At 44.4% G+C, this 24069-nt stretch overlaps 1 protein-coding gene across 3 annotated transcripts in view; it reads left to right on the top strand.

Moving 5' to 3' along the window:
• The window catches only part of PTGFRN (prostaglandin F2 receptor inhibitor), a 66836-nt gene that overhangs the window by 30109 nt on the left and 12658 nt on the right, over positions 1-24069 (top strand). For 2 of the 3 annotated variants that reach the window (XM_051780262.1, XM_051780264.1), the window contains 3 exons: positions 2776-3159; positions 6170-6595; positions 13537-13956. In XM_051780262.1, the coding sequence (XP_051636222.1) occupies positions 2776-3159; positions 6170-6595; positions 13537-13956 (1230 nt within the window). The remainder of the gene's footprint in view (positions 1-2775; positions 3160-6169; positions 6596-13536; positions 13957-24069) is intronic. The other variant, XM_051780263.1, reaches the window with a different exon arrangement.

Below are 24069 nucleotides of genomic sequence, written 5' to 3'. Positions count from 1 at the left end.
TACCTTTTCTCTGCTCTCTTCTTAATATAAGGTTACCCCCTAGCACTAAGCAACTGCACTTCCCCTGTGAATGTGGCTTGTGATTCAGTGATAGGTGTGAAGCTCTTCTGTATGTTGCTTATTAAAATGACATATCAAGAAAAAGGAGGAAGGCAGTGGTAATTTAACAGGACAAATTATTCAATGATTTTTATCACTGACACTGGATCACTGGTCTCATTGCTCTACTGTGTTGGCAGGGGTCTAGGACAGTAATGGTTCTGTTAAACACATCATGGCATGCTTGACTAAGGAGACAAAAATACATACAGTGCTGTGCTGAGGATATCCAGATATCCCTGCCCATATACATTTCAGGACTAGATGCATTAAGCACTTAATTACATTAGCATTATCACTGCTAGTTTGAGGAGGGAGAGCGGGGGTGATGCATCTTATCACTCAATGGGTGGAAAAACAGGCAATGATGTTCCCTCAGAAATATGAGATTATCGTGGTGTTTTAGAGGTATTCAGACAGCAAGGGTATCTTTTCATTTTTGTAATCCTTTAATCACTGTAAGGAGAACCCAAAACTCTGGGGTTTTTTGACTATCTCATTTGGATGTAGTTTTAGTATCCTGGTGGTACTTAGCCTGTGAAATGTGACGGGATCAATCTGCCCCCTCTTTTTCAGGGTGTCTGTTGCACAGTAAAGCTTGCAGGTGCTCTCTGCTGAGGCAGGATTTGCCTAATTAAGAGGTGTAATTCTATGTTTTGTCACACTTGGAGAGTTTGGTTTAAGCAGGTGGGGTTTAATCAGTGGCTGAAAAGAGGGTGAGGGGTGGCCAGGACCAGTAGTATTATAGTTTTTTTGATGTGGTTTGGGTGTGTGGTTTTGTTTGTTTGTGGGAAGTTTTGTTTGTTTTGTGGTTTGTTTTTAAGAGTTCTTTTGCTTTCACTTTTAGCTCAGTCATTGGCAGCATTGGCACTTTGTTAGGGGCGTGAAGTCTTTTTCAAAGTGGTGCTAAATGGGATAGGTTATTCTCCAGCAAAAAGTTGTATAAACATTCTGTAGTAGGACTTGGAGAGAATCTTGTGCTGACATCCGAAATCTCTGCACTTGCATGCTAAAATGAACTTGAGTTGTAAATGGTTATATACCTATGGGTAAACTCTCTCCAAGTCCCTCTGTGTACATATTCTGCCAGATTCTGAATGCCCATCACTATTTCATGAAGAGGAAACGTTCCTCGGAGAAACACTACTCTTAACCTTGCAGATGAATCTTATTTTGTATTCTGGTTATTAGTCTGTTAAATTAGCTAGGCTTTCCCACTGATTCCAATCCCATGATAAGACAGTGAGGCAAGTCCCAGTGAGATATTCATCTGGACTTTGTTTTACCACTCAGGTGGGGCTTGCTACCCTCTGTTCAGTTTGACTGCTCTGTGTTATCAGGTGGTGAGGGGTGAGATGAGCATTGCTTGGTTTTACTGGCAATACAGTTCTGACTGCTCAGTTTGGCTCTAACCTTTACACGTTGTCTCTCTTTCCAGGTGGTAATCCTAGGAAGTTTTTACAGATGGGTAACTATTATGTAGAACATGGCTTTACACAGAGGTCGCTAAACTGCAGCAGAGACATAGCTGGCTGTATAAAGCAGGTGTCAGTGTTCTTATTCATGGTCTTGGTTGTAGGTCTGCTGAGAAGAGCCACTGCTCAGTGCTGTAGCAGCCCTGTCCACTGGCCTCAGTGGAGACTTCTAAGGGCAGCCGAGTTATACAGTGTGGGAACGGTGCTGCACTGAGACACAGATCTAATCTTTAGGCAGTGTGGAATGAGGGAATGAGCAAGTGAAGACATGTGGTAGGCAGGTAACTTGGTGAATGATTTGCACTGAGTGTTACAAATGAACACACACAGTGCTGCTGGTTCACCTCTCGCCAGTAACTAAGGACAGCTTCTCTACATCTGGCCTTGACACTGATCCCATGGTTTTCTTTTAACAAAACTGTGGCCAACCTGGAAAGCTACAGAATGCAGAAGGTCCTGTTTGCATGCTGACTGTGACCATATGTGCTATGTATATTAAAAATATTCACTAGCCAGTGGAGGAGATTGTTAAATGTATTTTCAGTGGCTGTTGGTGTTGCTATAAAGTCCCCAGTGTGCGTTCTCAGAGCAGTAAGTGGAGGTGTCAGGAGTATAGGGAGTTACTGCTGCCTTCTGTTAGCTTCCATTTCATTTTTCTGCAACACACCTGAGGTCAGTCAGGACTCCAGCATGTGGCCATCGCTGCTTCTCATCTAAATCTGTTCTGTTAGAGGAGCTCAAAAACATGTCATCAGAAACCAAGTTGAATTCTAATGTAGTCCTAGTGATTTCTGTGGATGCTTTCTCTTCTGAGAGATAGTTCCCAAACACTTTGACCCTCCTGTGGGAATGGAAAATCCTGTACACCTTTTCCTGCTGTGTGAAGGTGACATGTGGTCTGTGACTGGGACAAAACCTTCATTGACCATTTGCTGTTGAACTGCAGAAATGCTGTTCTCCCTCTCTTTCTCTTCCCTGCCCTCATCACACACCCCTTGCTTGACTTGATAATGTGTACTCCCTTGTAATAGATCACTCAGCTCAATGCCCAACAGGCATTTGAAGGTAGGGCTGCTGAGCTGCTTCAGAAGCTCCTGTTATAGAACATGAAGTCCTGAATAACTTACAGCGGATTCCTTTTATTACGAATAACGAATAAAAAAGTATTTTCTGTTTGAATTTTTGTGTCTCTATTTCTAAGCTCTAGATGTGGTCATCTCAACAAGCAATGTGTCTGTGACTGAAAGAGACTCCCTGGATCTTACGTGCAACATCACAACAGACAGGAGTGGTATTTTCCAGGCAGAGGTGATGTGGTATTTTTCTGCATCACCTGATGATACCTTGGCGGATGCTCAGCTTTTGCTGAGCATGGACCGTGATTCTGTTGTCAGTGATTCAACTCTGATCAGCCTGAGCCACGTAGACAGGAACTCCTATCGCCTGTTGGTGCGGGATGTGGATGTGGAAGACTCTGGCTACTACTTCTGTGAAGCAGCTATCTGGGTACCCCTGCACAATGGGAGCTGGCACAAGGTGGTGGAGAGGACGTCTGCACCAGTCAGTGTGGTGGTGACAGCATTAGGTGAGTGATTCTGCTTGCAGACTTGATGGGTAATGTTGCCACTCAGTCCTCGGTCCCATCAGAAAAGGGAGACGACCTCGAGGAATCTCTCCTGCACAAGTTTCTCTCTTGTTTGCATCTATAATCTATGTGTAGAGTGTCTTTCTCTCTCACGTAAAATAGATATATTTCTCACCTAGATGTGAGCTGGGGGCAGAACTGACAGAGCTGTAGAACTTGGTGTCTCTTCCCAGCTTTGACTGGATGCAAGTATCCAGGCCCAAACCCTCTCAATGTACCCTTTCAGATTCTCTTGTCATGAGAAACTGGTGGCACTGTCCAATTACAAAGGCAGAGCTCCTCCAACATAAAAGTACTGAATGAGGCCAGCATATAGAGAGCCTGTTTTTCAGAAATAAATAGCTGTGCCATAAGGTTAAATCTCAGCGACAATGACTTTAAATGTTGCGTTTTAGCATTGTGCAGAGCAGTTGAGCCGTGGCTGTTTCCAAGTACACTTGTAATGTGTGCTAAAGTGCACAAGTGATGAATGTCTTCATTTCCTGTCCTCATTCAGCCATTCAAATTGCACATTCAACTAGTGAGTGTTCCCTCCTTCCCCCACGTGCACACATGTTCATGCGTGTACAGGTGCACTGCGTGCTCGTGTATTCTCTCGTAGTGCCTGTACCTGTAGGACTGTTCCTTACTCTTTCCGTTCCAATTTGGCATTATTTGGGAACAGGAGAGAATAAAATCTGCTCTTCGGCAGATGTTTGGTTGCTAGGGAAAGTAGAATAAATTTTCGGCAATCGAGGTTTTCGTCTGCATCCAGAATTCACGGACTCCTCCTCTTCAATGGAAGTTAAGAGCTGCTGGAGTATTAAGTCGTTGAACTGTCAGTGAGGCTGTTCTTTGACAGCTGACAGAGTGGAGGAATGAGGTTTATCCAGGCAGCCTTTTATTCTTTTTAAATCCTCTGTTTGAGTGTCTGTCAGGGTGCAGGGCCTGTCTGGAGTGGTGCTGTCAAAGGGAAAACTCTCCTCTCGGCAGTCCTTCCCCTGCCCGCAAATAAAACAAACCTGAAGGGGTTTTCTAAGAACTCGAGTTTCTTGCAGCTTTTTCCTTCTCGTGTTCCTGTCTAGAGAAGAGTTTGTGCTTTCATAGTCTTTGTTGCTGTGAAAATAAGAGTTGGCCTTGAATGCCTTCTTTTTGGAGGGGGGAGGGGAGGCAAGGGGGAAAGATAAGAGAATTGCAGAGTGTGAGCAATATATCATGAGGCCCTGGAGTAAACTAGTCTTCTCTGAATGAGAAAGAAAGAGTAGTGTAGCTGTAGGATCTATGGGGGCTTACACCAGACGTGGGTTTTGGCCTCCATTAATAACCTGTGCTTTGCCTGCAGCAGAATTCTGTGCATTTTCTTTTTATTTTGCCTTACTTATGCAGAAAATGTGCAGAAATCTGCACATGTTCACAGGTAGTAGATACTATAGACTTAGGGGAGCAGTACTTTTATGCTTTTGTGTTGCCTAATGCCACAGAAAGTCAGCATTAGTATCACCAGGTTCTCTGGGGTCTGGTGTGTGTGGATGCCCTTGTTCTTGCTAAATGCAAGGACATTGCATGCATAACACTTACTAGTGAGAGATCTTTTCTGCAAGCTGACGTAGCAGCAGCCCAGCTTGCTGGATACAATTGTCTTTATCTTTTGCATCTGAAGTCCAAAAGTGCATATGCACACAACAGTTTGCACAGCAGTTCCATTAAGATACTTTATTATCTTGGCTCACTGGTAAGCTAAGCCTAAGTTTTAGCCTTGGATTGCCTTCTCTGTCCCAATTATAGCTTCGGTTAATTGTTTCTGGGAGGGCAAAATGCCAAGAAAAACATAAAAGCAGGAAATAAATATAGAGCGCTGAATACAGTTACAATGTAGAAGCCTCATGATGGGTATTGGCCGAACAGTTGGAAAGCTAGTCATTTTTCTGAATTATAGTAGACAGCAAGACAAAAATATTCTAATACTAGTAAATAAATATGTATTTCCTTTGTGGTGTGAGGTTCTTGCTATAATCTTTTTCCTTTACTATCTCTGTAGTCTGAGAGAAAATAGTCATGCGACTCCCTTATCGCTTGTAGGCTTTGGACAGCCAGCTATTTCAGATTTAAATGCAACAACCTCATTCTTAACCCGTGAATTTCAGGCACTCATTTTCAAGCGTGAGATATTCCAGCCTCAGAGCTGTACAGCACATACTCCTCTATTCAGACTGTGAAGCTTTTCTGATCCACATGTCTTCAACTCTTAACCTAGTTAGTATTTATTGACCTGTGTAGTATTTATTATGCTGACCACTGAAATTCACTCTGCACTGCTGTTGGTGCTGCCTGTGGCCAGTGGTACCCACGTCCCTTGGTTTTGGTGTCTGGGTGGGTAAAATGGGTGTCTTTGGGGTGGTATTTTAACTTTCCTAAACTGTAGCATAGAGACACGGTGGGATAGTTAAGTGTGGAAAAGAAAGCAATTCATGATGGGAAAATGACCTCTTATCCTGAAGAGATACTGGGAAAATGGGATGTCTCGGGTTAGTCCAAAGCTGGAGGATAACCAGTGTCATGGTGCAGGCTGCCCCAGGCATTTGAAGAGGTGCAAAAAGTGACTGGCTGGGTTGAACCTGAGCCCATCGTGGTGGATTCTTGGGGCCCGACCTAAAGGAGGGAATTTTCTTGCTCAGCAAGATCCATTAGTCTTGATTTTTCTGAGATGCTCTGACTAGTTGTATGAAACAGAAGGTCTTGTTTGGAAATTCAGGCCTGAGGATACCTGTGTCAGGCCGGTGAGAACCATCTGAGAACCATAGTCCAAGTTCCCAGGTCTTGTAAGAAAAATGTGTATTCTGGCACTTGGCTTCTAGCTCAGGTGCTTCTGACCGGATGTCAGAAGTTAGCATAACTTTTAATAAGTTCTAGCATTTTCTCCCTTCTGCTTGTAGCTTCTAACTTCTTTTTTTTTTCCGTGTTTCTCCTGCAGAGCCAGACTATGACGTGTTCCTGAACGCGTCTAAAACACCCAAGTTTTCAGACGACCCCACAGAGCTCCACTGCAGGGTCACGAACGCGCAGGACACCGAGGCAAACCTCCGCTTCGCGGTTTCCTGGTACTACAGGCAGCGCCTGCGCAGCGACGACGTGGTGGCAGGTGAGCTCCTGGCCACGATGGACGCGGACTGGACTCTGCTGCCTGGGGGCAGGAGCAGAGAGCGGATTCAGAACGGGGAAATAATCTTCTCTAAAAAGTCTGCCGACACCTTCAGTTTGCGAATCCAGTGGACTTCGGAGAGCGACAGAGGGGATTACTTCTGTGTCGTCTCTGCCTGGAGCAGGCACCGCAACAACAGCTGGGTAAAGAGCAAAGATGTGACTTCTGCACCTGTCAACATTTTCTGGGCTACACAAGGTAGGGACTTTGCACCAATTCAGCGAAAGATCTGGGTGGCTTGAGGTAGTTTTCTCCTGAGTAAGCTTGTCAGCCAGAAGGCCTGCTAATGGGCTTTGGAAATGGTGTTCCGTGTTATGAAAATGAAAAAAGCACTGTCACCTTGTGTAAAGGCCTCTGATTTGTGGAGGGAAGTAACTACACAGTGTTCACCAGTTTTATGCAACAGTTTGGAGGGGAACTGCAAAGAAGAGATATATCCATCAACCTGCTGAGACGTCCAGGAGCTGGGCTGGAAGTGGCAGGGATGGCATCCAGCAGTATAGCTGTAGTCATTGTCCCCTTCATGGCTTGGAGAATTTTTGTCTCTTTAGGGTGCATCTTGCTGCTAACAACAGGGTTGTATTGAGGTGAAAAGAGGAATGTCACTTTGTCTTCTATGTCTGCCAGTTTGAGAGTTGTGGTTTTGCTTTTCTGTCCTACAAGCCCATGTTTAGAAGGCACTTCTGAGGGAGTTCATGGGTGTAGTGCTATCAGAGTATCAAAAAAAAAAAGAGGGTAGCAGAGCAAAGTAATTCAGTGGGCTTGCTTGGATCTGGGCCTTTCTGAGGTAGAAGTGAACTAGCTCTGGTCAGTAACTGACTCTGAGAGCATTTTTTAGAAGCTTAATAATTACCTGAATTGCTTAATGCTCGTTTAAAATGGGCTTGTGTATCCTGTAGAGTGATACCATGTGAAGTCACGCAAGAGAATTCTGCTGGATAGGATCAGAAGGACTAGGATAACCTAGGATGTAATGTCTTTGCCAAAAATCTGTACTTAGCTAAGCTGCATTTGTCTTGATAGATTTTTTTAAACAGTCTAGCTTAGGCATCCACAGGCAGAGAACCATATTTCAGAGACAAGCAGTTTGAAATAATTTTAAAGTTGTTTAGGGATAATCCTTGAGCAGCAAACTGGAGACCTTCTGCTGTGACTCTGTTTCAGTGGAGAGAGAAACGGTGTGCTGCCTGCTCAGCGCTCCCTGTATGCCCAGACCAAACGTGTGGTCCAGGAAAAGGTCTTTTTTTTTTTTTTTTTTTTTTCCCTGAAGCTGCCTTCTCCAGTAGGAATGAGATCTCTCATTAATACTGAATGCTGGTCACAATTAGTTCAGTGTTATGCCACACCACGGAGTTTGTGTGTGTACGTGCATGCATGTGTAATGGATCGTTGCCTTCGGAGCAGCCAGAGACCAGCTGGAGTTGAAAAGTCTCAGCCTGTGTTGACATTTCTGAGGGAAAACAAACCGTGACAGGTGTGAACATTCCCGTGTTTATGATTTTATTCCAAAAAACTCTGCTAATTTTGCAGCACAAATGTAAATGTTATAGTCCCTGTGCTGAAAAGTACGTTTTGCTGGCAAAACCTGGCGTTGGGGGATTTATTATGTGAAAGTGAGCTCTCCCACAAAAATGTTCTCCTCCTGAAAAAGCATGTCATGTGTATATAATGTGGGGAGGGCAATATATAGGCTGGATTTCTCCTTCTTCCCTTCCACCCCCTCAACCCCTCCCCCTTCAGCAGTGTAGCCCCAGATGCCTCTTCTGTGTGCCCTGTCCCTTGCCGTGCCCTGTTCCTGTGAGCTTCACACTGGGCTATGAGCCCAGTGCTGTAGCCAGCAACTATGAAGGAGTTAATCTGCTGCTGCCTCTGCTCTCTGACTGTTGTTTTGACAAGTATCTCTGGTGATTTGAGTCCCTAACTGCTCCCAGTGCTTATAAAAGCCAGCAGCCAGGCTCTCACATGTTTGCCTAAGGAGAGAACAGAACTTTGCCTTTTCCTGGGCATAGGAAGGAGAGCTTATGCCTCCATAAAGACTTTTCTTCCATTTATTTCAGTACTTGCATCTTCTGTGTTAACTTTAGAGCAGTGCTCGAGGAGGGGGGAGGACTTTGGAGAAATCCCACTTTGAAAAAGGTTGTTCTGAGCTCTTGAGAAAGGAGAAATGGTTTTATGATGTGTCTGTGGGCCAATCAGCACAGAGGCTGATTGAGGATAAAGAAGCCTTTGCTTGAAATGTAAACATCGTGCAAAGATGTCAAAAATCCTTTTTTGTTTTCGTATCTTTGCCAATTTTAACTCGGGGTTTTATTGTCTTTGTTTTCTATTTTGTTCTGTGGGGACCAATAGTGCTCACGTGTCTTTCTGCTTACTCAGCTTTGCAAATGCAGACATTGCTATCATAGATCACCCTTGGTTTTGACATAGTCTGCCTGATATGTTTCTTCCCCTCTTCCACTTCTCCCCTGCCAAGGTGACAAAGAAAGTGTCTTTCTCACCTCAAAAATGAAACACATCAGTTGTATTCTTATTTTTTGCTATTTAGAGTGCAAATTCCAATCAGTAAAAGGGGGTAAAGGAAGGGAGGAAACCTTTTTGACTGGCTCTGTAAATTATTTTCAACCCAGAAAAAGTCTGACAGTGTAAAAGATAATTTTATTTATTAATTTGATTGTGAGTACTGCCTACATTTAGAACACAGCTACTGTTTGCAGTGGAATGTGAAATCAATGCTTTTTTCCTAAACCAGTGTTGTCAACTTTGGATCTGCATGGAGTACTTTGCAAAAGAGAACATTATCTTTTAATTGAAATTCCAAATCCCAAAGGTGCTATTATTTGGGGTTTTGTTAATACTCCTGTCTTTAATTTACGAAATAATTATATTTAACATAACGTTACTTGTCCTAAATGTTTGCCCAGGCCTTCCCATCACAGTTAATTGGGAGCAAGGGCATCTTAATCTTCCAGACAGTCCTGCGAACAGAGAACAGATAATATTTCTGCCACCCACTTCTCTTTATCACTGCTGATGTATAATAGGCACTGTGCAATACAGACAGGCAGTTCCTCCTGAGCCAGGAAATTCCCACTGCCATGGCACCAAGCTGCTGGGTGTGTGTGCCAGTTTGGGTGTAGGAAGGAGAAAGTGCCTTAGGTTTGGTGAATCACCCCCAGTCAGGGCTGGCTGGGCTCCTCCTGCCTGGCTGTGTGAGGGGAGCAGGACACTGAGGGGGGGCTGGTGTGTGCAGCAGTGGGGAGAGAGCCCTGTGTGGTGTGTACACGTGTCACACTGTAGTGCAGGCTCTGTGTGCCTGTCACACTTCCAGCGCTCTTGGTATGGGAGCTGCTGGGGCCACAATTGTACCTCGGGGTGTTGTACAGCCACCTCCTCCTACGCAGGCACAGCTGTCATTACCTTAATGTCTGCTGCATTCCTCGTACTTGCAATCTAGTTAGTGCACTGGGGGATGAAGAAACCTTTATGAATATTGAGATGTCTTGTCAGCAGCCTCAAGTCGTGCCATTAGGCTCCGAGGTTACTGCTAACCAGGGCCATCATTCTGCTCTTCCAAATGGAGTCAGTGCAGTGCGGGGAAGGTGCTGGTTTTTTAAAGTCTCCTTGCCCTTGTAGCTGTTAGGCTTCTCTAGAAGTTTGACTGGCTTAGATTTGGTGAAAAGTCTTTCTAGTCACTACCCAGGAAGTGCTCTTGAAGCTGAGCATGCACTTTGTGGTAGAAGAGCAACAGGAGAATTATAGAGTGGCTTAACCACTTGGACTGGCCAGTGATGGAAGGCAGAAGATTGCAGTGCCAGGCTCCAAAGTACAGTTTACTCGAATTTTATTTGAGTCATTTGGCTAGGATTTCTTCTGCTGCTAGCCTTCTGTCTTGGAGTAGTTCCCAAATGGGTTATAAGCTTTGGGTATGGTTTACTTAGGATCTCTTCCCCTACCACTTTCCAACACAAACTCTGCAGATTGTAGCCTCCTGTATACAAGTGTCCAGGGTGTGTTTTATTGTGCTTTTCATTCATGGAGCTTTACAAGAAGATGAGACTCCACATGGGATTGCAGGCATGTGTGCAGAAAGACAAGAGTGTGGAGTAGCAGTCAAGACAGACTTTGCTCCCTTGGCAATTCCCAAAAGATTAGAAATGAGACCTCAGGCTGTAGTTCTTGGAAGAAAATGTTGGTTTGACCTCTCTGGCCCATCTTATGCTACAAGATGTGATGAGTAATTTCTGTTAACATAGGAAACATGGAGAAACTTTCCTTTCCCACTTAATTTTCTGTTCATATTACTGTTATTTCTAAGCTACGTGCCAAGTCTTTGGTCTGCCCTCTAACTCATAATGTGCACTCTTCCAGAGACAACTACATGGTTTTCTGGGGGGGGTGAAGGAGTGCTAATTACACTTTGTCTGCTCCTACTGAAGAACAATTTTGGCGCAGAATCACACTTAGGAATCGTGATCCAGGCTTTTCCAGTTGAGAGGATGTGGGGCGTTGTTATTTGGTAGTTGTTGCTTACATATGCAGGTCTCTAAAATTTTTGCATATTTATAAATGTTCCTTTGATTTTATTTTTTTTTCCCCTACTTTCTTGCACTAAGAAACATTCACCACCTGTATGTGCTGGTTTTTGTGTCCCCTTCTCTATTCTGGTCTGCATTTCTTATGGTCTAATATAAGAGGAGATGCCTCTGCCTTCTGTGTTCATCCAGTCTAGGGATCTCAGCAGTTTTAAAAGGTAGAAAAATCCTTAGAAAGGACTTTCATAAGAGCACATCTCCTTGTTCTACGTTCAGCATCCTAATTTCTAAACCTTTTGAATTCTACCACTGTTCTTCAGCTTCATCTCTGGGCCTCAGATGTTCTCCTCCACAAACTCTGCAGATTGCACTTCTGCTCTCCCATGCTACCACCACTCCTTTCTTCTTTTTCTTCAGCAGAAATACTTGGTAAAAGCACTTGCTATCGCCCTCAAATGGAAAGGCAAGAAAGAATGTCTAGGAACAAATTTGCTCTATTCTTGAAGAGGCCAAGACACTGCCATTTGTACTGCTGCCTGACCTGTGGCTTAGGGAATAGTTAAGGCATTTGAAGCCCAGGTAGTAGGGAGAGTTATCTTGGCTGTATCTGTACTGCTCTGAACACGTGAAGGTGTTTTGTCTTAAACACACATATGAGAGACCAATGGCAAGATTTTTTTTCTGGTGTCTGGGACCCAGTGCTCTGACATGAAGATCAACAATGTAAAGAACATTTACCTCAGGAGGGATTTTTTGCCCACAACCTCCTCATAAGGCCTGGAAAGCAACACTGTGCCAGAGAAGTATGGCTGGCTGTGCTTCTGCTTTTGGGGAGAAGAGTAATTGTCTTCTATATTCCTAAAATAGATGAGAAGCTGATCTTTGCTGATCTCCTAGGTGCTGGTCTCCTAGGTGCTGCAACCTTATGAAGAAAGTAATATCAGAATCTCATGGACACAGAATGAGGAAAAAATGGATTTGAAGTCTAGATTCATACATATATATATGAGTTCTCTCACAAGGAAGTGTAGAATGACTCTGTACAACTGCAATTGTGATTGTACCCTGAGTGCCTAAATGTGCAACTCTTGTATTATCACTTGCTTAGTGGGTGGAAGTGTGAGGGGGGTTTTGGTGTGGAGTATCAAGTAATTCTGTGCTCAGCTAGACCACCAGAAGCATCTCAGCCTTCACCGTTCCTGCTGTTTCTTTATATGGCTTTGCACTGTGATCTGCTTTATACAGTACTGATTTAAAGTTGTCATACCGGGTTTCTCATCTTGTGGGCTGTGTTTACTCATTGTGAAAACTGCTGCTTGAAGGCAAAACACTGCAAAATGTAATCTTGACAAGTATCTTGTTGCTCTTGTGGGGAGGACATAAATATTACCGCATTTAGTTCAGTTTTGGGAAATGTGTTACAATCTCACCATTGCTTATTTCCCTTTTCCCGAGAAATTTCACCTTGCATAAAGGTGATCTGTGTAGTTTTTTAACGGGTCTACACTTGTTTTTTTAAAAAAGGAGGAAAGGAGAGTAGAGAGCAGCAAAGTTAGTCCAGAGAGTTGGATTGGCTGTATTTTTCCAATACTGGTACTTCTGTGTATTCTGTTCCAGCCCTCCCTTCCTTAGGAAGAGTCTGGATGTGCAGGGTGTCTCTTCATCACAATGCCAGGAAATCAGCAACTCCCTTTCCTTTTATCTGATTCTGATTTGAGTCACTCCTCATTTTCTCAGTTTCTCACTGTGAGCTTATATTTTGTGTGTCTTGGGGCTGTGCTCGTAGATGTATAATTATCCCGAACCCTGTAATTAAGGGATTCTTGGGATTGAGGAGCCAGCAGAGAATGGAGAAGAAATGGGAGGAAACTGAGCAGTAAGTGGTGCTGGCATTCTTGATGTCAAATGTACCGTTGGTAAATGTCAAGGCTTCTGGTAGATTTGTGCACACGAGAAGTAGTGAGTGGGGGGAGAAGAAAGAAATGTGGAGGCAGAGGTGTGCCTAGCTCTTTCAACGTGGAGTTGTGTGTATGGGGTTCTGGGGATGGAGACTTCTGTTATCACCAACTTCTGTCATGTGTTTTCAGCTGAATGTGTCTGGATTGCTGTTAGGGTGGATTTTCAAGGGAAATAAAGGATGCTGCACTAAATGCTGTTAATTCAGTCAGTGGCAGCTTCTGTCACTAGTCGTGAGTACCTCAGCAGTGTCCTTGTGCCCTGTCACTGAGGGTGCTCTTGCAGACCCAGTGTAAAACTGGGGCTCTGAATCTTGTCTAATATCTTGGCTCATGAATAAAACAATCCTGGAGGTCCTGTCACACTGTGACCTGTGTACTGCATTATCTGTTCCGTATTTGGTGTTCGTTTGAATTCTTGCCTCCTGACCCAAACTGTTGCTACTTGTGTGTGTGTGTGTGTGTGTGTGTGTGTGTACTGCTGAGTAGCATTCTGGGATGTCCACGTGTGTTTAGATAAATGTGCTGGGATTTGTTCCTCCTAAAAAAGACCTTTGCCTGTTTGCAATCTTCCAGATGGAAAGGTGCTGCAGAGACATCCCTACCTACTTATTAACCCCCTCTCTTGCTGCTTATTTCCCTCCCTCTTCAGATTACACGCTCACGGTGGAGGCGGTGAAACTGAAGCCGTTCTTTGTAGCAGGCCACACCTTTGAGATGACATGCAAAGTGTCCTCGAAGAACATCAAGACGCCGCGCTACTCCGTCCTCATCACAGCCGAGAAGCCGCTGACGGATCAGTCGAGTCCCAACGGGACCACCCGCATCATCTCCCTGAACCAGGACTCGGTGGTGCGGCTGGAGGACTGGACGGACCAGACGCGCGTGGACGGCGTGGTCCTGGAGAAGGTGCAGGAGAACGAGTTCCGCTACCGGATGTACCAGACGCAGGTCTCGGACGCCGGGCTGTACCGCTGCGTGGTCACCGCCTGGTCCCCGGGGGGCGGCGGGATGTGGCGCGAGGCGGTGAACGGCTTGTCCAACCCTATCCAGATAGACTTCCAGACGTCAGGTTGGTACGGAGTCTGGCGGCTGCGCGTTTTAAGTCAGAAAGGGGAAGGAGTTCCGCGACGCTTTCCCATTGATTTCTCCGTCTCTCAGAAATACCTACTCTTTGGGACAAATGGTGTGATGGCCGAGAGCTATGCTTGTCTCCTTTGGTTGGTACTTGTGTCCTTTGTGCTATTGATTGTTTACAGAAAGATGTTTAATGAATTGGCTGTAATCATAACCCCTGGGTTTTTTCTTTACTAATGCAGCTTTTATGGTCCTGCAGGCTCAGAGCTGGTTCTCAGTATGTAGCTGCATTTTCCAGCTGTATCGCTAGATTGCTGTTAGTAGTGGCTGCTCTGGAAGAACATTAATAATAAACTGGATTTCTGCTCCAAAACAGACCCTATTAGCATACCATTAAATTCCCTGAGCACACCTCGGTGTTGATGTAATTGCAGAAAATAGTCAGGTCAAGGTAACATTTCAGCCATCTCAGCAAGTGTATCCTGCTGCTGGAAGACCTTAGAGGTCCCTTGTGGCTGGACTACAAAGCTCCACGAATTGGGATGAATTTCAGTACCCAGAAGGACATCCTGTTCCTCAATTGCTTGCTGAAACCCTTACCTTCAGCTGTAACATAGTCTGCCTGTCGAGATATTTCTAGAGAAACACGCCTGAGCTGATATGTTGTTGGGGGAGGGAGAGAGGGACAGCATTGATTGGAATCATCAGAGATGTATGTTAACACTGACTTCCTATCGTACTATATCTCTGGGAAGTGCTGTGGAAGTTGTTTTCGTAACAGTGGTGCACTTAGGAGTGAAGGGCTCATCTCCATGATTTGAAACCAAGCTGGTGATTTTTTGAGGAGAGGAGTTTTACAGCCCAAATGTAGCCCGAAGGTGCTTGCTATGTTGGAGCTCTCTAGTTAGCTGCTTTACTGCAAACCTTCTGCACTTCCCCATTCCTGTTCACAGGCACAACTTGGAAGGAGGTCTTTGCTCTCATCTCTTGTTCTTCATGCTCTCATTGTGCTTGTAATGGCAGGCTGCAGGATATTTTAGAAGTGTCTGTGACTAGGCAAGAGCAGCCTGACTTCTGGCTGCATCCATAACTAAGATAATTGTTCTATATGAGGTGATTTCTAACAACTGAACTTCCTTACACTAGGCACACTGGGGAAAAGGGCAAGGGCTGAGTGTAGGGGGACAGCCTGGAAATGAGGATATCACTTTGTAAGAAGCTGTGAGATGTAACATCCTGATACAAAGATGCAGCTTGATCTAAGCTGGCCAGAGAGAGGACGTTGACTCAGCTCAACGCTTCTTTTGGTTGTAGGTGATTTCTGTTTGGCTTTTTGTTTAGTTTTATGGTAAGTTACTGTCCTGAAAATAATCTGTTAGTTGCTTATGTTCAGAGTGCCTCTCAGAGCAGCATTGTCAGAGATGAATATGGCTGTAGATTTGCTGTCTTTCTCAGGATGGTTTAATGGGCTACAGTTTTAGCCTTATTACTCTTGATATCTGGGTCAGACACAGTGGGAGAGCAGCATATGCAAAGGGGTGATAAAAGAAACCAGCGAGAATCAAATCTGTCCCAAACCCCACCCTCCCCCTCCAAGCTCTTATGTGGAGGCCTTCCTGCACAAAAGTGGTGTGGTTGGTGCCTCTCCCAACATTGCTTGTCCTGTGTCACTTTGAACTGCTATCCAAAAAGATTGGTGGGATGCTATTGATACCCGTGGTTCAGAGGGAAAACTGAGAGCTATGCAAGGGAGGGAAGTGTGCGTGTTGTAGTCTTGACTTCTCTTTGCTGTCAGTCTGTGCTCCCAGCCTCTTCACCCAGATAGGATTTCTGGAGCGTGGAGTGAAGAAAGGGAGGCAGCATGTAGAAGTGTCCTGGGAATGTGTGAATTCCAGTAGCAGGGCTGGAGCAGGGGGAGGGATGGTCCTGAAGCCTTGTCAGTCTTTCATTCTTTGCACAAGAATGAAGAGAGAAATGAGGTCCCAGGCACAATGTACTGGAGTGCTATTTCCCAAAATAATCTTGGCATGTAGGAAAATTTGTCGTGAAATACCTTCAATTTTCTTTAATTGATGGATGAACTTTGTGTCCTTCGGTTATTACTCAGATATCCCTGCTGGACATTCACCTCTGGGCATGATGAGAACATGTGATAAGCACAGTTTGAGTGGACTAACTGGAGAATTATTATTTAGAGAATTATTTGGAATTAAGTATGCCATACAGAAGATGTTTTGTGGGTGTGTTACTCTGTTTTTGTTTGCTGAGGTCTCCTGTGATGCAAACTGAGACTGACTCAGGGTAAATGGCAAAGTTGTGGAGCAACTATGAAAGCACAGCTCAGATATCACACCCTTCCCTTGCATCCTGTGGCACAGGCAGCTGTCAAACTTGTTCTTCAGAAAAAGAAGTTGGTGCCGGATTTTCCCTAATGGGCACGGTGAAAAGCAGAACTGCTGAGGGAGATAGTTGTTTCCAGGGAGAACGAGAGGCTCCCCAAAATTGGAGGGAAGATACTGGAAGGGAAGGTGCAGAAAAAAGAGGGGCATGCAGCTTTCCAGTCCATTGTAAAACCTGGGAAGCACCGCTCTGCTAAATCCTGAGTTATAGGGAGGCTGGGGCGTGGTGAGTAACTTATGACTGTGTTTGTCCCTGATAGGAAAACTTAATGAGTCACTTACGGTGATTTGTGGGGTTCTCAAAGTGTAACAGAAACACAGCTTAGCTGTAACTGCTGGACAGGAGTATAATAAGGCAGTATAATTTTGAAAAATAGAAGTTATTCCGCTCTCCCTACTTTGAAACCTCAGATTTAAACAGCGTTTTCAGCTTGCATCATGGGGGTTGAAGTGGGGAGGTGATCAATACAGAAGCAGCATTTTCAGCAGAAGGAAACCCTTAAAGGGTTTTACGTGAAGCTTTTAGTCCTAGGAGGAATTTCTTTCTCAGTTGTTTTTATTGATTCTCCTTTGATGGGGGATGGTGAGGCTTGCTGGGATTGGAAATCCTTCTCTCCGGTTTGACTCTCTCCCAGATCTCTCTGAGTTGAGTGATGTATCAAAGAGATGCTTTTAGCATGCATACACATTGTGCAGTGTGATCTGTCTGAATGGCAGGGGCATGTAAGCTTTTCATATATGAGCTGGGGACTTCACTCATGAAACTTCAATGTTTTCTACCACAATAGGTGTGAAATGTGGCAGTGCTCTGAAATGTTTTTCCATGAACATCTGTGGAAAATGTCTTCCTCAGATTCTTTCCATTCGAGGCAGAACTTGCTGGCTGCAAGCAGAGACCTCCTCTCTTCTTTCTCCACTTGCTGTTGCAGAGGGATGTATTTATTCCATTTGGTTAACAATCTGAAATGTTAATGTAAAGGAATTTGTTTGAAATTTCCTGAAATAAAAAAAATGAAATGTGGATTTTGTCCACTGAATTACATAAGCTAGATTTTGGGATAGGGGCATGGCAAGGAGGAGCCTACTGAGTCATTAGTTTCCAAATATCAAATCAATGGCAGATTGTTCTCTGCAGAATGTATTTTAAGACCAGAGAGGATCTGGTGAATTTTCTGGTATGACCTCATGAATAACATGGATCACTAGACCAATTTTGTAAAACGAATGCCTTCTGTATGTCCAGTAGCTGTAAGCAAAATGAGCTTATTTGAGGGGTGTGGAAGCTGTCCCACATAAAGAATTTAATATTCTTCAGTGCTTATTTTTTGTTTTCCCAGTCTAGAACAGAGGTTCTGCCATTTCTTTCTTTAAAAGGTTGCTCAGCAGTGCGGAAGACAAGAGCAGCTGCCAGTGGTTGTCTTGAAATTTTCTCTTAATTTCATTGCACTGTTTCCACTCCAGTGCATCCTCTCTCCTCCCAAGCTGTTGGTTAATGCATGTGTACATGGCCTTTTTTTCAGCCTGGAACACACCTATCTTCTGTTCCTTGCTGTCCTTCTGATCCCAGCTTATCAAGACAGCTTCTTGTAAGACTTGTGATCCTTCTCACCCACACTGAAAATCTCACTTGTCTTCTGGTCACCTGGAGGTGCTGCTCCAGTGGGAATACCCTGCAAGGGCTGAGCAGTGGGTGGGAGAGGCTGTTGTCTTGGTGTTCACCCTCCGCCTGAGCTGAGCTGACCAGCAAAGGTGGGAGTCCAATAGCTGGGAACTTGCTTGAGATCAGGGGGGCAGGTCTGGACAGGTATCTCTTTCAAAAGGCTCCATCTGGCCTGCAGCTGCTTTTTAATGCTGAGATACCTGGTCTCTGTGAAATCCACCTGGTTTATCCTGGCATCGTAAACTCTGCTTTGGCATTTGTCCTTTGATTTTCAAACCCTTTCACCATGAACTGGGAAACCAAGGTTAGTGTTTAGGATGTCTTTGCCCACTACACGCTCACAGGGGTTTCCACAGAAGTGACTTCTTTTCCTTTCCCTTGAGGGAAGCAGGGAGTAGGAAGCTTTTAATCTAATGCTGAGAAGTGTGTTATAAGAAAGAACCATTTGGAGCTTGGCTGTGCTCTGAGCTGTCTTCCCTCCGTGCCACTCACCAGCGGGCAGAAAGTTCTGGAGAGGCAAAAATAAAAGAGAACTTCAAGGGAAGCATCTCGATGAAATCTTCAACTCTGGGTTACGTCTGCATGTGAGCTCATTGCACAGCAATGTATTATCACTCCCCTTGGAAGAAGCTGAGATAAACCAAGAGCTGCTGAAATATGAGCTGAGTATTGATGTTGAGCTTGCAATTAAAATGAAATGATGCCCTGCAATGACCCCGAGAGATACTCAATTTCAAGAAAGGCGAATAGAAAGATTCTTAAAGGAAAGAAGCCTTAATCACGGAAATGAATGAAAAGCAGTGCAGCAGAAACTCTTTGGCAAGAAAGGCTGGTGTTTTCCAGCCACTGTTAATGGGCAGGAACGTGCTTTGTCATTGTGTGCCTTTGTGCCTGTGTACATTAATTTGTAGCTGGAAGTAGAAACCACAGACTTAACTACTGAGGGCTTCTTCCAGTAACAGCTATTATGAGGCTTGGGGTACAGCTCGTTAGGGAACAGCTTCGTGAAGAATCAGGGAAAGGGCAGGGGTCTGGAGTAGTGTAGGTGAAGAAACTCATTATCTGGAAAAAGGCAGGTCATGGGATTCTCAGTTGAACAGTGAATGATTTGGTGCCAGGGCAGATATGAGTAATATTTTGGAGGATGGACAACTTGTGGGTTGCATCATTTCTTTCCCCCCGTTGTGGTCTGTGGTGCTGTCTGATTGCAAGCAGGGAAGCTGCACGCAGGGATTGTGGCCTCGCTGCCCGGTAATGGACTGGGCACAGGCTTCTTGGCTGGAACAGTCTGCTCTGGGTCTCTATTGTCATCAGGTTACTTGACCTTTCTCTGCTCTGCTCTGCTTGTCTGGGAAATAAAGGTAGCTCATGTCTGTGGGGAGACTACACCTTATTTTTGCAGAGAAGTCCAGGCTAAAATGATACCAAAAAGGCCAAAATGTCACCTAGGACCTAGATAAGTAGGATCTCTTCTGTTATAAATCTGCATCTTAACTGGCTTTTGTTTTATTCTCCCTCCTTCTCCCCCTTTTCTTGGAGACTTAAGTTATTTGGATTACTGAGCAGGGAAGGAAAGCAGGGAGAATGGGGTGACATCAGGTAAATAGGGCTCAGAATTTTTTTTTTTCTTCAATTTATAAATGCTTAAGTTGAGTAAATTAACTCGATCAACTTGAACTCCTCCTTTCCACCCTGCAGCCTGTTCAGCGTGAGTCTGAGCACAAACTAATAAATCAGTTCTGGTGCAGCTTATAAACACTTTCCTTTCATTTTTAGATATGAAAGAATTAGCAAAAGACTCACCTGAAAACTGTGTCACCTACAGGACTTGGATCCTGGAGTTACCTTCCTGGGTGACAAAAAAATCAACAGTTTGAGCATTGAGATCTGCCATAAGAAGGGACATTCAGAAGAAATTATACAAAAAAAGTTTTGATCCTAGAGCCTGGTTTCTCTTTAAGCATTTCCAGATTTGTATTAGTAAACTTCTAACCTCAATTTCTTCACTTTCTGTTTAAAGTTCTATAATATTTTTCAAGCATTCAGAAGGCAAGAAAAGCTCTGAAAACTCTTTATTCCTGTCTCAACAGCAGATGTTTTTTGATATAAAATTGTTATTACTTTAATAAAGAAGAGAACTTCTTTTAGGGGCTGTATCTAGGATTACATGTGGCCTTACTTACAGTGAGGAAGAGAGGTTTTTGGCTTACTTTAAATCAAAGGTCTCAGCAGAATATGGCACTTTATCATGCTTAGCTCTTACAGTTGGGAATGCTGGTTTGTTTTGTAAATCTGCTCTTTAGTTTCCAGATTATCCGAGGGCATGACTCTTATCTTCAAATCTGAAGTTATTAAAATCCAGTTGTTTCTCGGCTTTCAAACTCAGGAGCAGCTTTCCTGCATTTAACTTTGCTTTGTTCTTGACGAGCTTTGCAGGTCACGCTTGATCTGTCAGCCCTGTGACTGAAACTAAACTCTGGTTTGTTTATTCTCCCGAGTGACCAAGTAAGTGCCAATAACAGTATTTCAACCTGTTAGATGCAGGTGGCAAGGTGACCAAAGCCACATCATCTGTTACCTGCGGAGTTCTGTTTTTCCCAGTGTTAATGTAGCATGAACTGGGATGTCACTGAAGGAGAGTTCATGTCACCTTCCCAACCCTTCCTGTGACACTGGAAGTGCTTGAGCGCGGCGATGCCGAGACCCTGATGGTCAGTGCCATCCATGTCTGCCGGGAGTCGCCTGTTTTACCACACATCTGTGCCTGTAACCTTGGTCTTGAGAATTCTGGGTGTGTTTGGGGCTGCTTTTTGGTTGGTTTGGGTTTTGTTTGTGGTGGGTTGGTTTGTTGGGGTTTTTTTTTTTTTTTATACTGGAAGGCAGAAACTTTAAGGAAAGCACTTGGGTTTTGTGTGCCAAGCTTTGCTTGGTGGATTCCAGATTCAGGGTCTCTTGAGTACTGAACTGTGGTGGTAACAGGGGACGATGACATGAACCACACCACCAGGATCCGCACCCAGATTTTTATGGCACACCTTAGACCTCTTGGGAGGTCATCAGGAACCTTGAAAAATGTATCTGGAAGCATCTTGTTTGCTCTGCTGCCCTTCTTTGCCCAGGTGCTTTTCCTGAGTCTGAAGAAAAGCAGAAGTCTAGTTGAATACGGCCATGGTTTTTCTTGTAACCCACTAAAAAACTGATTTGCTGTGGCTTTGTTTGAGATTGGCATGCAGCTCATTCCTGCTTCTCACATCCTGTTGTCAGACAGGTTCAGCTGAAGCTAGAGTATATTGTTTAAGCTGGGGACATAAATCAGGTTAAAAGGACTGGTCACTTAGTGGCTTGGCTTTTTTGGGTTGTTGTTTTTTGTTTGTTTGTTTGTTTGTTTTTTGTTGGTTGGGGTTTTTTGGTTGGTTGGGTTTGGTTTGGTTTTTCGGAACAAAACCAAGACCAGAAGCCTTCTGTAGAGCAGGGTGGCGTGCAGATGACTTTAATGAGGGATTAGAGCCATGCCACCAGCTTCTGTGAATCTTTCCCAAGAGGTGTAGTGATCACAACTCTGACTATTATACCTTCTGGTGGTGAGTAAGGGGATTAAACGGTCAGCTGGTCCAGCTCAGGGCTTACAAAGCTCTGTTGAAAACAGGCTCCTGCCTTTTCAGGTTTTGTAGTGGGGGGAATAAATCTATGAAGATGCTTTATTCTGTCCTTTCGTGCCTGAGGCCTAGGATGTGGGTCATGTGGGCAGAAGGCCTGAGAGACATCCAGAGAAGACATATCCCCCTAGGAAGTTGCAGCCACACAGTTTTTAAGACTGAACTAAGAAGCTTTCACTGTAATTAATCTTGCTTAGGAGAGGGAAAAGCACAACCCCTGACACATCTCTTGACTCTTTGTTGAGAGTGATGCCAGGACAGTGATCTCTCCCTTGAGGTACAGATGGTAATTTGCAGGAGATGTACCCTACTAGGGAAATAACCCAAGGGAAAGAACTGTTTGTGTCTCACCAAGGGGAAGCACAATCATGAAATGACAGCGCAGCTGCTGCCCTCCTGCCTTACTGCCCTGGCAGCTTTGACTCCTGTGTGGGAGGCAGGGTAGAGATGTGCTTGGTGACCCAGAACTGAGCAGTGTGTAGGGAGTGCTGCATTTCCATGATACATGGCCTTTCCTGGCTGAGTGACCAAACAAGCTCAGCTTTTACCCTCGTGACTTCCAGTGGCCAGAAGTGCTCCGGCTCCGCTCCGCATTAGTGGTTTGTTGGCATGCCAGGGTTTGAAGGCAGTGTCTGTTGAATGCAGTAGATGTGCCTGGACTTTCAACCCAGAAATAAGACCTGAAGAATCCTGTCTGTCTGTACCCTCTGTCTTTCCTTTTTAACTTGCTGGGGCGGGGGTAAGGTAGCCCATGCTTAGCTGACAAAGTTGGAATCATGCAGTTCATCGCTCTTGCTCAACCCCTCCTGGCTGCCAGCCAGGTCAGAGCCTGTTTGCTGGAGCAGAGCATGCCCTGTATCCCTGACATGTCACCTCACTCACTGCAGGGACTTAGGATAGACCCTGAGCCATGGACAGTATCAGGATTATTATGGTGCTGCTCCGCCTTTGATCAGTGCAGCATGGAGAATGTGCTGGGAATGCAGGGACTTTCCTGGCAGATTTTGACAGTCTCTTTGTTTCTTTTGCTTTGACAGTTCACACACAGCTTGAGACTTCTCTGGTTATAGTTGGCTGGAGTGCCCTGGTCCACGCTGCCTTTAATCCCCTTGGACCTTGAACTTCTGTCTTCACAACTCCAAAGGAAAGGATGGAAAATGTCTTGTTTTATCTGGGGACAAATAATCAAATAGGCTGCAAGGGGAATATAGTTTGGCATGTGTATGTGTAAATGTCAGGAAACAAATTGAATTCACACAGAAAGAATTTGGATAGAGGCTGAGGAAGCAATAGATTAATCTCTGTTCATTTTCCCAGAAAAGGATCCTATCATGCTGAGCTTAACGTGGGGCTGCAGCCTGCTTGTGAACTCAGTACCTGAAGAGCTGAACTTAGTGATCTGTATCCCTTATCTCCTTAAATATATTTTAGCATAAGCATGTAGGAGCCTTGACTGATAGTCCATATGTAACCTCTATTGCATCTCTACCGCTCTTTTATCCTTGCTTGTTGGGGTAACTTTCAATGTTAATTTTTAGCAGAGAGGTCTTCTAGTGTCAAAATGGGTGCAAAACTCACAGATTATATGTCTACATACTGCCCTTGTGCACAAAGTACAACTGCTTCTGGGGCAGAGCAGAGGGCACATTGTGCCTGGTAGAAATTATGGGGGGAATTTTGAAAACCAGAGAAATAATTACTGCATTGGAATTGGAATTAATTTCTTAGCGCACTATATCATCTCTGTTGACCAAAACAAACCAGGCCTTTGTAGCCTAGAATAGTTTGACCAAAAATTACAGCTCTAGCTTTGTGATACATCCAACCTCAGTTTGGAAATGATGTGCTAAGTGTGTTCAATGTGGTTGAGCTATCAGCATAGCTTTCCACAGAAACCTCCTGAGAGGGCACGGGACAAGTGGGTTGTCTTGGATGATTTCCTTAAATATTCTCCATCAAAAGCATTGTTTGCCACTGATCTGCAATGGATTTGAAATTTAAGGTTCCTGTACTAAAACAGTAGCATGTAAGAGTGGAGGAGAGCAAATCTGCAGCTTTTATTTCCTTCCAAACCACATGTGTGTGCTTGTTCTTGCTGCTGCTGTCCCAGAGGTAGCTGAGCCAGGTAATGGAGTCTAGGGGAGGGTAAAAAAGGTTCCTTCTTAATCTGAGTCACATTTTTCATTTTCTGCCCTGTGAACCAGAGAGTACTGGCAATGTTGGAGTATCTGAGGAGTTGTGATTTGGATACTTTTGCACTAGAGATGTAGCTGCTGTCAAAATTCAAGGATGTTTTGGTTTTTGACTTATGTACCTCAGAAACCACACAGCACCATGTTGTCTTGGTGTCTGAGGATTTCACAACAGCCTAAAGGTTTTCACTGATATCATCA

Source organism: Manacus candei, unplaced genomic scaffold (assembly GCF_025592945.1).
Source record: "Manacus candei isolate 608988 ecotype Guabito, Panama unplaced genomic scaffold, ASM2559294v1 h1tg000014l, whole genome shotgun sequence".
Taxonomy (NCBI): Eukaryota; Metazoa; Chordata; class Aves; order Passeriformes; family Pipridae; genus Manacus; species Manacus candei.
Note: the sequence above shows the minus strand (reverse complement) of the source record. Positions and strands in the feature narration are given on the sequence as shown.